Below are 12657 nucleotides of genomic sequence, written 5' to 3' on the forward strand. Positions count from 1 at the left end.
GTGGCACTTTTAGGAGGTGTGTCCTTCTTGAAGTAGGTATGGACTTGTTGGAGAAAATGTGTCATTGTGGGGGCGGGCTTTGAGACCCTTCTCCTGGCTGCCAGGAAGAGCCAGCCTTCTCTTAGCTGCTTTCTGATCAAGACGTAGAACTCTTGGCTCCTCCAGTACCATGCCTACCATGATGATAGTGGACTGAACCTCAGAACCAGTAAGCCAGCCCCAATTAGATGTTGTCCTTTATAAGAGTTGCCTTGGTGATGGTGCCTCCTTACAGCAATGGAAACCCTCACTAAGACAGTACCTTCACATAGACAGGCATGTGGTGTCTAGGATGGGGTTTAACATACAGCAAAGTAGCTCTGTGTTTGTTACCTATTATTACTTCAGTTATTATTATTATTATTATTATTATTATTATTATTATTATTATTTTATACCTGGTAGCAAAATAAGGAAGGCCACTGTCTGACCTAAACCTTTTTCTTTCTTAAAAATAGCCCTGACAAAATCAAATTTAGAAAAATCTTTATCTAAATTCTGACATCAGAGACTAGAGAAGTGGCTTCATCAATACAGTGCTCGCTCCACAAGCATAAGCACAAGATAAGGATCTGAATTTAGATCTCCAGAAGGCTCGATGCAGTAGTGTATGTTTCTATTCCTGACACCAAGGAGACACTTGAGGAAGCAGGACTAGGTGGATTCCTGGAACTTTCTGGCCAGCCAGTCTATGTGAATTGGTGAGCTCCAGGTTTAATGAGACTGTATTAGAAAATATAGTGGACAGTAATTGAGGAAGAAACCCAGTGTTGGCCTCTGACTTTCACACACTTGCTCATGCACATGTATGTGTACTCACACACATATTACATACACACATGTACATGCCCTTGCACACACAGTCCCAACGTCAACAGATGACAACTCTAAGCAATATCTAAGTCTAGATCTCTGCTCCCCTGTACTAGATCCTAGTAAAACACCTCCCTCTGCCGATTCCTATCTGAAACACAGACACTGGGTAAACTCTTGTGCCTTTGAGCACACATCCATTTCCCTCTTTAGCACCTTCAGCTCTTCATTAGACTAAAGCCAGGCTAATCACAGGTGGAAGGCTCGAAAGAAGTTGACATGGTTTGCTATTTACCAAAGTACACAAAAGATCTGGGTTGTACTCCAACAGGGAAGCTTGGAGGAGGAATCAGAGGAGAGGCTTCCTGCATATTTTTCTCTGCATACCAAGAATGAGAACTAAGGGGCAGGCCGAGATTCATGCTAAATAAGACTGGTCTGAGGTTGAGAAAAAGTCCTGGGCACCCAGTGGTGAAATGCCTGCCATGAATAAACAGGCTTAAGGCTGTCTGAGTTTTCCAATGGGAATCATGTTGAAGGAAATCATGTTGAAGACTGAGAAACTGCTAACCCAGAGACATCACGACTTTTGGAAGACTGTTATTACCACCATCTTCCCAGGCATTCACTTCTCAGGCTGCTTGGCTGCATAGCTGTTAGCATTACTATACCCTGGCCAGTGACCCAAAAGGAAGCAGGGACACCTGGTGAGGTTTGGGGATGCTGTAGCTCTGACTGGTACTGAGAGACCTGGACGTCCTTTGTTGTTGTTGAATGGGAGGCACCTTAGTAACAATTACCTATCACCTAGTGCTTTTGAGTGACCCTCATTTCCAGCAGATTGACCATGGAGGGATGTCCAGGGAATGGCCTGAGACTTGGAAGTGGATTGTTGTTTCTATTAGTTTGCTGCTCCATAGCCCTTTTTTTTTTTTTTTTTTTTTTTTTTTTTTGTGCATTCACCTATTCTGCTGCTTGGGCCAAGCACTGTTGTGGGTGCACAGTTGTTAGCCTGACCTTACAGGGAACTACCTGGAAAACTTTCACAAAACGTTCATTCTGACTCTGTTGATATAGTCTGTCTGGGAGTGGCCTGGGTATTGACTCTTCTAAAACTGTACAGGTTTGAGAGAAAACAAACAAATAAACAACCAAGTGAGGAATGCCCTGGGACGGTTGCAGCAGGAGCCCAGGGTAGAGAGCATCACTCACCCTAAGCCAGGCTTAGGTTGCTCTGTGGCAGGCTCGGTCTCAAGTCACTGGGAAGCTCTGCCTCAGCTTGCAAAGTAAAACAAAGTTCTGAGCACCACCTGTTTTTTACCCCCTGAATAAAACTGGATGGCTGGCGGTCATAGATCTTGCTTTTCAGGCTCTTCATTGATGATTTTTTTTTTTTCAGAAGTGTTGCTTTTCTTCATTTGTGAAAATTTCGACATTTGTGAAATTCAAAATTTGTGAAAGTTTATCAAAATAGAAGTGAGCATTGGGTTTGCATTTATGTTTCCTACTTGCTCCCAGCATTCAAAAGTACCAGCACTGATATTCCAGGTGACTCTTCTGCCACAGGGTGTCATGTCCTCTGAGTAGTGTGCAGAGGTGAGGTTTTCAGTCACTGAGACGTTTTGGAGTAGAGGGGAGCAGTTCAAGTCCAGTGTTTCCAACCTCCCCTTTTGGAATTGGCAAGTAAGAGAGTCGGACCTAGAACCCAGATCCTGACTGTTTCCAGCTCTTCCTAGGATTCTGGGCCTGCCTCCCCTAGCTGGTCCTTCCATCCCCTCACCCTACCCCTTAACTTACCACTTCTTCATTTGATTCCCTCTATGAGAAAATATCCAAGTTCTCTGCTTTTTTGTACTTTAAGAATGAGGAGGAGGTCACTGCCTGACTGAGGTTATGGTACTGAGGTTAGGGGTTTGAGTATGAATATCACATCTCCACACTCTGCCAGTCTCAGCCTTAGCCCCTTCCTAGATTTCCAGGTACCTTTCTGATGTGCTTTGAGGGTCACCCAAAGCACCCTGCCCCTGCAACCCCTGGTACCCAGATCTTCTTTCTTCAAAGCTGCAGGCAGGCACTCTTCCTTCCCTTCTACTGGCAACCTGGGCTCCAAAATACATTGGTTTTGACGTGTGGCTTATCCAAGTGCCACCAACTGTGTAAAAACTGGGGTTTCTATTTATGATATTCCCAAGATATGTGACAAGCACATGGTACTGGTAAAACTAGAAACCAGAATGAGGGGAAAAGAGGCACAGGAAGATGGCATTTGGTGAGGGTGTGTTTGTGTAATGTGCCATATGTCATTTTTATTCATATAAAACATCATTCTTGAAGTAATCAGAACCAGCTCAGCTGTTGCTAACTAAATACCAAATGTTTCCCTTTTCCTGCTCCTTCCAAGGGGCAGACTGTGAGGAACTGCCCTTACTCAGGATGCTATCACTCCTCTCTAACGTCACAGACTATTTTTCCTCAGAGCCAAAGCCAGACTGCTTTTTCCAGGTTTGGCAGGAATTTTTGAGAGAAAGTTAATTTCAAATCGCTTTTTCTGTTTATTGTGTTAGATGTCTTAGGGATCATGAGGAACTTACCTTCTTAACCTGGTGCTTCAGAGAAATACAGTTTAAGTACAATGGCATGGATATCTATCTGGTGGAGAGATGGCGGCAGGAATCCTTTTTGGAGGCTGCCCCACCTCTACCCGCAGTTTACTATAACATGTGGTTTCATTTCAGAGGGCTCCGGTGTTAGCATTTCCATTTCCTCAGGAAGCCACATTCCATTCTTGCTCTTATTCCTGAAATGGAACGTACATTTTCCTTGGCCCAAGTTCAAGGAGTGCCTGGGGCAACAACGAAAACAGTCCTAAGAAGGTTTCAGTCATGGTCACCCCTCCCTACACTGCCACCCATGTAAGTCCCATGCTTGCTACAGAAGGATTGCTGCCAAGACTCCAAAAGCCCCAGGAGGTGGCATGGGTATCGGATGGCTAGTGTTGAACTCAGGTCTTGTGGATATCAGAGGAGAGCTCTGGTGTCCTCTATGTCTATGCTCTGGCCTTCTGTTGGGAGATCTGGTTGCCCACTAAGTGCCCACATACCACAGAGTCTTAATTAAGAAAGTATGTTCCCATTTCATGTAACTGGAAAAGAATGTAAACAATGACAACATTTATTTATCTTCACTATCAATATCATTCCTGTTTCTGAGTCTTAAAGGAATTAAGATCTTAACCGCAGGCATGAGCTATTGAGAGACATGTGGCTTCATTCAGAGTGAGGGTCCCCGTGCAAGGCAAAGCTGGTAATAGAGCTGAACCCTCCCAGAGCTTGAATCCAGTGGCTCAAAGACAGAGAAGTAACTCAGCTTGAGAGCTGCTTTCACGTTGTCAGGGTGTCAAGCCTCTTTTCATTGGCTCCATTTACTTATCTTTCTGAGACTTCAAAGCAGTAAAAGCCTTCATTTCTATCATCTGTTATCCTGGCTGCTATTCACACAGGACAGACCATATGCTGGGACTGGGTGGGGTGCTCCTATGTGTTGGTGTCAGCAGTTCACAGGGCAGCTGAGCCTCTGGAAAGGGATTTACCCAAGACAAACTCATTACCCAGGGCCATTTGCTGACTGTCAGCATTATTTCTGTGGGCAGTTGGATAATCCTGTTATACAGAGGGGATGTCTCAGGCGCTGTGGCCTCTACACACTAATACCAATTGTAACCACCTTTTGTGAAAGACAGCCATGATATAGTCATGGCAAAACCCACACGCAGCTGAGGATATCCATTCTCTGAGCCAAAGGATACAGGTAGGACTCAGATCCCAACATATTGCCAGCTTTGTAGGAATTCTTACCTAGTCATGCACCCTGTCTGCCTCTGAGACACAAGAAGGATGGGATGCTAGGATATTTCTGAGCTGGTGTACTAATCAGCAGTGCAAACATACTTTGTAGAATCTCTGTGCAGATCCAGCTTTTAGTGGAAGGGGAAGCAGTGCTTAATTGTGAGTGGCATAGGACCTTGCTGTAACTGATTTTGTACAGAGGCTTTCATTTTGAGTCATCCAAATACTGTTTAGAGCTGAAAGGCTTATTAGTCAGCCCACTTTTGTTGTAATACACTGAAACTTAAAATAAATGAGCTTAAGGGTAAAAGGGAATCTGTTGGTTCATGTAACAAAAGATAAACCAGAAATAAAGCACATGACTTCTAATATGGCTGGATCTAGACTTTGGTTGTTATCTGGGACATTGCTCAACTTGATGTGGCTGCACCTTCATTCTTCTGTTGTTTCGTTGTTGTTGTTGTTGTTGTTTTTTCCCTTTTATAACCACAAACTAGGCAACAGCAGCTCTTGGTATATGTATTGCTAAGCTTTTCAGATTTCAAGAGAAGCCCTAACTTGATGGTGAACACTTTTAATCCCAGCACTCAGGAGGCAGAGGCAGGTGGATCTCTGAGTTGGAGGCCAGCCTGATGTACAGAATAAAGTTCAGGACAGCTGGGGCTGCACAGAGAAACCATGCCTCAGCAAACAAGCCAACAAACAAACAAACAAAAAAGGATTTCAGGAAAAGACCAATGGTTCCTTTCTTTTTTTTTTTTTCTTTTGGGGGGGGTTCTTTTTTTCGGAGCTGGGGACCGAACCCAGGGCCTTGCGCTTCCTAGGCAGGCGCTCTACCACTGAGCTAAATCCCCAACCCCCAAATGGTTCCTTTCTTAAGAGTAATTCTGCTGCTTCTGATCTTGGTAACTGTAGACATACTTTGACTCTCACAGCTGGTTCATATGGTGTGGATCCAGGTGCATGCTAGGAGATACCTCACATTCCACGAATTCTAGGCACTCAGGTATTATCCGGCTTGCTAGTGGTGTGAGTTTGTATATGTGTCTCCGTCCATGACGGGCTAGAAATTTAAGAATGTTCCTCCCCTTAGGAGAGGAGAACTGTTCCAAACAGGGGCAGCATGTTCAAGCACAGATCTGGATTCCACCTGGGAAATTTAGATCCAGTTAGTCTAAAGGAGCTTGGGGAACTCTAGTTCTCGGAGGATGCAGACATAACCCTGCATGGAGCAACACTGCCCTTGAGTGAGGCCACAATAAGGAGTTTCTCATTTTATGACTGAAGAAGCAAGCTTATGTCAGAAGCCATGTAGGAAAGGCTAAAGGCATACAAGTGTCATTCTGGAGATGAGACATCATATAGTGTGGTCTGCAATAGATAATTTTGAATTGCAGGCTTTCAGTAACCTCATCTCAATATTGATTCTTGCAACTAATATGCCTTTCCTGTCATTATTAAATTAATATAACAATTTCTGGTCACTAGCCCACCCTATTGGGCAGATTTTCTGTAAATCAACGAAGATGTACTCTTGTAGTAATGCTACAAAGTGGGGAAATCTGTTTTATTCCTTGGCCTCTTCTTTTTGCTCTGCCCCTCCATTGTTTAAACAATCACCACCACACAAAGAACTCATGATCCCTTCCCAGCACAGGATCCTTCCCAGGTGCTAAGCCAGCAACTGCACTAGCAGCTAAGGCAGTGCCAATGATGGCTGCATTTTTCCTCCTGTGGCTTCTGTCCCCCTCCCCACATTTCTTACTCCCCCATTGAGATTAATGGAAGATTTCTTAATTCCTAATACTGATAATATAAATTTCCTAAATTTATACAGGTAATTTTGAGCCCCCTAAGTATGAAGGCTGCAATTGGGGCTCTGTGAACCTTCATATGTCATGTGTTAATCACACTAAGATAGAAAGCAGGGTTGAAACAGAGTTTTGATCAGGGAAAACATTTCCTTTAGGCGAAGCCATTTTCTGATAACTAAAAGTCATCAACTGGAGATGAACCATTTATTGTAGGTGCAAGGACAAAAGATAAAATATTGACTAGATTTATCTATACAGAACTTCAATGCTAATGAGACACTAATGAAAAGATGATTTGCCTCTTGACAAAATCGTGCTAACTTAGACATAAGAATTATTGTTCTAAACTTTTAATGAACCTGTGGAGCTAGTGACAGATAATGAATGTTCAGTTAGACCTTATTCAATTTATGATTTGAATTTATGTTTGAACTTTTTGTGAACTTTTGAAAAAAGATGCTTGGAATATCATGTGATCATGTATTCTGAAAAAGTACAAGAACTAGGACCAATGACAATAAGAACAGAAGCAGAATAGGAGCAGAGCAGAGCAGAGCAGAGCAGAGAGAGAGCGCACAGGCAGAACAGAGAGAGCAGAGAGAAAGAAGGCAGACTTCTTAACATGAGACAAGTTTCTTCTTAACAGCAAGTTTCTTCTTACTAACAAGGATAGGTTTTTTTGTTTTGTTTTGGTTTTATACTCCAAAAAACAGTCGGTTTTCTTTCTTTTCTTCCTCTAAGTAATAAAAGTTGGAGCTTTTATTCACCCAGAATGAGTGAGTTCTTTCTTTGCTGGTGCTTGCACAGTGAAACCTGCTGGGGGGGGGGCTTTTGCTCCATCTACCATGTATGCATTTGTAAGTATAGGTGTAAGTAAGTGTGTATGTATATTTGTGGAGTTGATGAGACTGATGGTTGGGCCTGTGACATGTCTGTGTATATATATAAATATGTGTGTTTTTCTGCATATTGCCTGTGTAAAAGCCCCCCCCCCCTGCAAACATGCCTTTCTTTTCCTGACTCACAAAGATTTAGTTGCTCTCACCTGGCCAGTGAGAGGTGAGGCTCTTGGGCAACAGAGAAAGGAACTCTAACAATTATTAGTTAATTCTCTGCTGCTGCCAGCAGGAATTAATTACCAAATATTTATCTGTCTTTGTTTATACGTATATACACAAATAAGAGTTAGAAGAGTTCAGAGTTTCTTGCTGGGCAGTCTTGCCAGCCCCAGATATTTAAGTTTTGTTCTATCTAAAGTATTGACCCTGAAAATAGCCCATTGCTTTTATCGGGAAGTCTGCTGTCACATAACCCCAATCTCCAGTGCTTCCCCCAAGCCACTGCCTTACAGAGAGAGAGAGAGAGAGAGAGAGAGAGAGAGAGAGAGAGAGAGAGAGAGAGATCTCGAGATCTCAGAGAACCTGTGCCAGGCAAGCTCCTGGGAAGCTTAGATAGCTCAGGTTATGTGACTTAATATTTTTCTTTCCTTTGGTTATCTTTATTGAAATGTCACTGCTTGCCTGCAATGCAGTCATCAATTTCAATTGTATAATTAAATGACTTTTATAAACATGTACAGCCGTGCAATCACCAGAGTCAAGGCATAGAACATTTTTATAATACTCAACTTCCTCCATCTACCATGTGCCTCTGTCATGAATTCCCTATTTCCCACTGTTGTTCTGATTTTGGTCACTGTGGATTTGACTTTTTTGAGTTTTAGACTTTTGGGATTAACTGTGCATGTAGCTTTTGCTTCCAGATCTTGGACCAACACAATGCTGCTTGGGCTTATCCATGCTGTGTTTGCTCTTGATGTCTATTTGTTTGGCCTGAGTGATAAGTGGTATTTGACTACAGAAGTGTGGCATCTCATGGTTTTTCGTGTGTATATTGTTAGATGTCCAGGGGTCACTGGACCCAGGAAAGGCCTGGGTTCCTCCTGGAATGGACTTGGCTTTTCTAACTTCAGGTCTCCTTTTCTTTACTATTGGTCATATGTTCTGGTGACAGAGGAAATCAGTTCAGCATCACATTACATTGCAAAGGGGATGGATGTGAAAACAGAGATTAGCATTTGATCAAATGGTGACTCTCCACCTGCTTTATAAATAAAGCTTTATTAGATACAGAATTCCCATAGACAATTCATACAGTGCCAGGGGCACTTTTCATTACAACTCCATCGCTGAGTAACTATGACCCAAATCATACATCATACAGACTACTACTAGTTTTCACAAAATTTGGAGGAATACACCAGACCAGGCATTGCCACCAGAAGTAGACAAAAGTAGAGCTTTGGAATACTAGATAAAAGTGAGCTTTAGTATTGACTGTGGAGGCCATCTTTAGACCTTTAATCAGTTTGTGAAACTGGCAGTTAAGGAAGGCTCCAGTCTGTGAAGGGACTTGGCAGCTGATCATTCTGATGCCTTTATTTTGTAGATGAGAAACTGAGGCCTAGAAAGGCCTACAAACTCAAGCCCATGATTACATGGATTGACAGATGAAACTGCTTCTAGCCAGCACCTTGTCTCTCTGTGGTATCTTTGGATTGTGAGAGGCCCAGATCTGAGGACATTGCCTTTGGTCTTGTTATTCCTTTAGCTGGTTGACATCTTGGCAAATATCAGCCTGACTTGGGAAGATAGAGAAAAAAGAGGCTTGCTGTACTGTGTTTGAATATAGGCATTGAGACACTTAGACTTATCACCAGGCAAATTCATCCTCCCACGTAACACGACTTACTGATGCTCGTCTTCCTGCCTTGGCTTCTATCCCCAAGCACCTTGTACTTCCTTTAAGCCATTCCTCCATGTCTACTCTGAGACACCCCATATTAGTTGCATACTCTGTCCTGATTCAAGGGGTGATCTTTAAAATTAAAAGAACCTTCTATTATCAAGAAGCAAGAGGCCTTAGAAGAGAGTTTGCTGGGTGAATAAAGGAAACAAAACAACAAAGTCATAATGCTTGGAAGAGACCTGCCAGTGATGGACAGGACCCAAGGCAAGGATTCAGGTTTTATAAGAGTTGGTGTGTACATGTGAGTGTGTGTGTGCATGTGTGCGCGTGTGCGTGTGTGCGTGTGTGAGTGTGTGTGTGCGTGTGTGTGTGTGTGAGTGTGTGTGTGCGTGTGTGTGTGTGTGTGTGTGCGTGTGTGTGTGTGTACGTATGAGTGTCTGTGTGTGTGTGTGTGTGTGTGCGTGTGTGTGTGTGTGTGCATGTTCCTGGTATGTACAGCTTCGCAGATTGCCTTCCGCGCTCTTGACACTCCCCAGGAAACACTGAAAACCTGATTGTGAGTATCACAGTCAGCACTATTGGAAGATCGAAGGGCGTCTACCCCTAGATGACCCCGAGTTGTCCTCCTCATGTCTCCAGCCTCATTATCATTAGACTTCTCAGGGACTATCTGCCCTTCATATTCATCTTCCCACACTGAGAACTTTGCTTTGTGCTTCCTCCTGTCACCTTGACCATTCCTACTATGGCCTCATCCATTCCCAAAGGAATCTGAGTTCCACTTGCTTTTGTGGATAAGAATAGAAGATCCTTATTGGAGACTGAGAACAAAATCTGGAAAGACAATTTCTGGTTCTTTTGACCTTTACTGACCAGCTAGTAAGTTGCTTTCTTGTTTGGGATCTTCTACATGGTTTGGAGAAGCAGTGAAAGTGTGTGTGTGGAGGGGGGCGGGGGCGGTGTTCCTGACAACTTGTGTCAGAATCACATGGTGTTTACTGTGCCCGTGTTTATATCAGTCTTGTTTCCATACTGACAAGAAACACCATATGTAGGGGAAGAAATTCTGTCATATGAACTCTTAGGCAGTCACAATATGGTACATGAAATCTCATAATTGCTTTTGGAAGCAGGGGGTTACCTTGCTCAAATCAAATAAGAGGTATTGTGCCCTTTCCCATAATTGAGTAATTGGTAATTTGCTCTGTTTCCAGAATTTTATAGGGAAAGCTCCTTGATTGGGGGAAGGTGCAAAGGTTTGTTTTTCTTCCCCAGGGTGTGTGTGTGTGTGTGTCAGAGGATGACTTGGCATGGGGCTCATTCATGTTGATCAGAGTATCTGCTTTAGAGAAAGCCACATTTGTGAGTGACTTCTGTATATATGTTTGACCCATGAGTTCCCACTAAAATAGCCCCCGCTTTTGAGCCATTTGCTCATGAGAAGAGCAATGTATACTCTTTGTAGTTAATGTCAGATATTAATGCCCAGGCTTTAGGCCCAGGCTCTACCTTCCTGGAAGAAAAAATAAAGTCCTAAGTCCTCAGCACTCTGAAGTAAGCAAGCCTCTTTCCAGGAAGTTTTAGAAGCAGCTCTAGGGCTAGAGTCACAGGCCCTAACTGTAGTGGCTGGGTCTGGGGCATGAACCACATTCTGAATTTATGGAGGAAACAGGTCTCCAATTTGGCTATTATTCAGTCAAGTGCCATGCTTAACTTTATCATCGTGTTGGGGAGAATGAAGGTTACGATTAGATGGGGCCGAGTCATTTACCCATTCTTTTTAGGTTTTATGAGAAAGGGTTTCTCTGTGTAGCTCTGACTTTCCTAGAACTCCCTCTGTAGACCAGCGTGGCCTCCAACTCACAGATATCCACCTCTGCTTCCTGAGTGCTGTGACTAAAGATATGCACCACCACTGCCCTGGCTGCATTTGCTCATTTTTGAACCTGTCATTATGGCTAGAACACAGGTGACTCTGATTTGTGAAGGCTGAGTCACAAACCATCTTAAGAAGTTGGGAGGTATCAGCATCCCAGAACCAGAAGGTTTGGTAGGGATTTGTTCAGAGGTTTGGGGAGAAGATGTTCCGTAGAAGAAAAAATGAAATAAATTAAAAGAATTTAGATCCAAGCTAATAAGCTTAAAGATGCTGTAATGTCATTGCAGGGAAAGAATCCTGGTCCCAGTCAGATATGCGTTTTGTTTTTCATAGGAGGGAAAACAAAGAGGGTGGAAGAGATATGAAATAAAAAAACATCCAGTGCTAGCACTTCAGCTCCTGGCTGTGGGCTGGGTGGATCACCTTGTTTCTACTTCAGAACCCCCTTGCTGGCTTAGTGGCTAAAAGATAGTCACTTCTTGTTTCTGTGCCTATTTATCTGGGAAATGCACAGTTTTCATTAGAAGCATCCAAAGAGTGGGCTTTACTTCAACTGGGTTAAAATGGGAGAAAAATAAAGCAATAAACAAGGAGGAGGAGGAGGAGGGAGAGGAGGGGGAGGAAGAGGGGGGAGGAAGAAAGAAAGGAAAGAAACAAAGAAACAAAGAAAGAAACAAAGAAAGAAAGAATGAATGAACCAGTACAAAACTATCCAGTAGGATGGTTTGAATTATAAGTAATTTAGGATTTTTTTTTAAATTGCTCTAAACAGAAGGAATGTGTTCCCTTAAATCAGCTTTTCAAATGTAGTATGGGCTACAGGCATGATTTGATCTAAATATCTGGATATTTCAAGGGACTAACTCTGCTGTTTTCTCAGTTATGATGCCCAGGTTCAGTCTCCTCACAGCAGCTTTTCACACAAGGTCAAGGACACCATTGTCCGCACTGGCCTCCAGAATGAGAGAAAGTACTGGCTGGTTTGGCTTAGGCCATGAGCCTGAAACCTTTACCCAGTCACCAGAACCAGATTCTGTTTCATGTTGTTTGGCTAGATAGGAAGTGGAGCTGTGATCGCCAGAACCACTAGGGTGTCCATATAGAAGTCATAGTCCTGCAAAACAGAACCAGGTGTGGCCTGGCACCATTCTCTGCTCTAGACTTCTCTCTCCGGTCTGCAGACCCTGCAAATACTGACTTCAGTTCCCCAGTATCTCGCTCCATCTACCCAGAATTCTGGACCCAATTCACCACACTTTTTTCGTCTTATCTCCAGACAGAGATTACTACAGTCTATGTGACAAGCAACCAATTGGGAGACTGCTTTTTCGACAATTCTGTGAAACCAGGCCTGGACTGGAGTGCTACATTCAGTTCCTGGACTTAGTGGTAAGTCCCTGCTAAGTGGCCCTTGGGTCTTCTGTGTTTGGCAAGTTTTTTTTTGTTTGTTTCTTTGTTTGTTTCTTTGTTTGTTTTTGTCAGGAGGAAATAAAGATGGGCCTGATGGTTTTGAAGTGTG

General features: G+C 43.2%; 1 protein-coding gene across 6 annotated transcripts in view; it reads left to right on the top strand.

Moving 5' to 3' along the window:
• Grk5 (G protein-coupled receptor kinase 5) overlaps window positions 1-12657 on the top strand; it is a 194736-nt gene that overhangs the window by 113517 nt on the left and 68562 nt on the right. For all 6 annotated transcript variants that reach the window (XM_087585160.1, XM_087585171.1, XM_087585145.1 and 3 more), the window contains one exon: window positions 12415-12527. Coding sequence is in view for 2 of the 6 variants with exons in the window: in XM_087585145.1 (XP_087441271.1) it covers window positions 12415-12527 (113 nt within the window). In the remaining 4 variants the exon portion in view is untranslated. The remainder of the gene's footprint in view (window positions 1-12414; window positions 12528-12657) is intronic.

This window comes from Rattus norvegicus, chromosome 1, assembly GCF_021556685.1.
Source record: "Rattus norvegicus strain SHRSP/BbbUtx chromosome 1, alternate assembly SHRSP_T2T, whole genome shotgun sequence".
Classification (NCBI taxonomy): domain Eukaryota; kingdom Metazoa; phylum Chordata; class Mammalia; order Rodentia; family Muridae; genus Rattus; species Rattus norvegicus.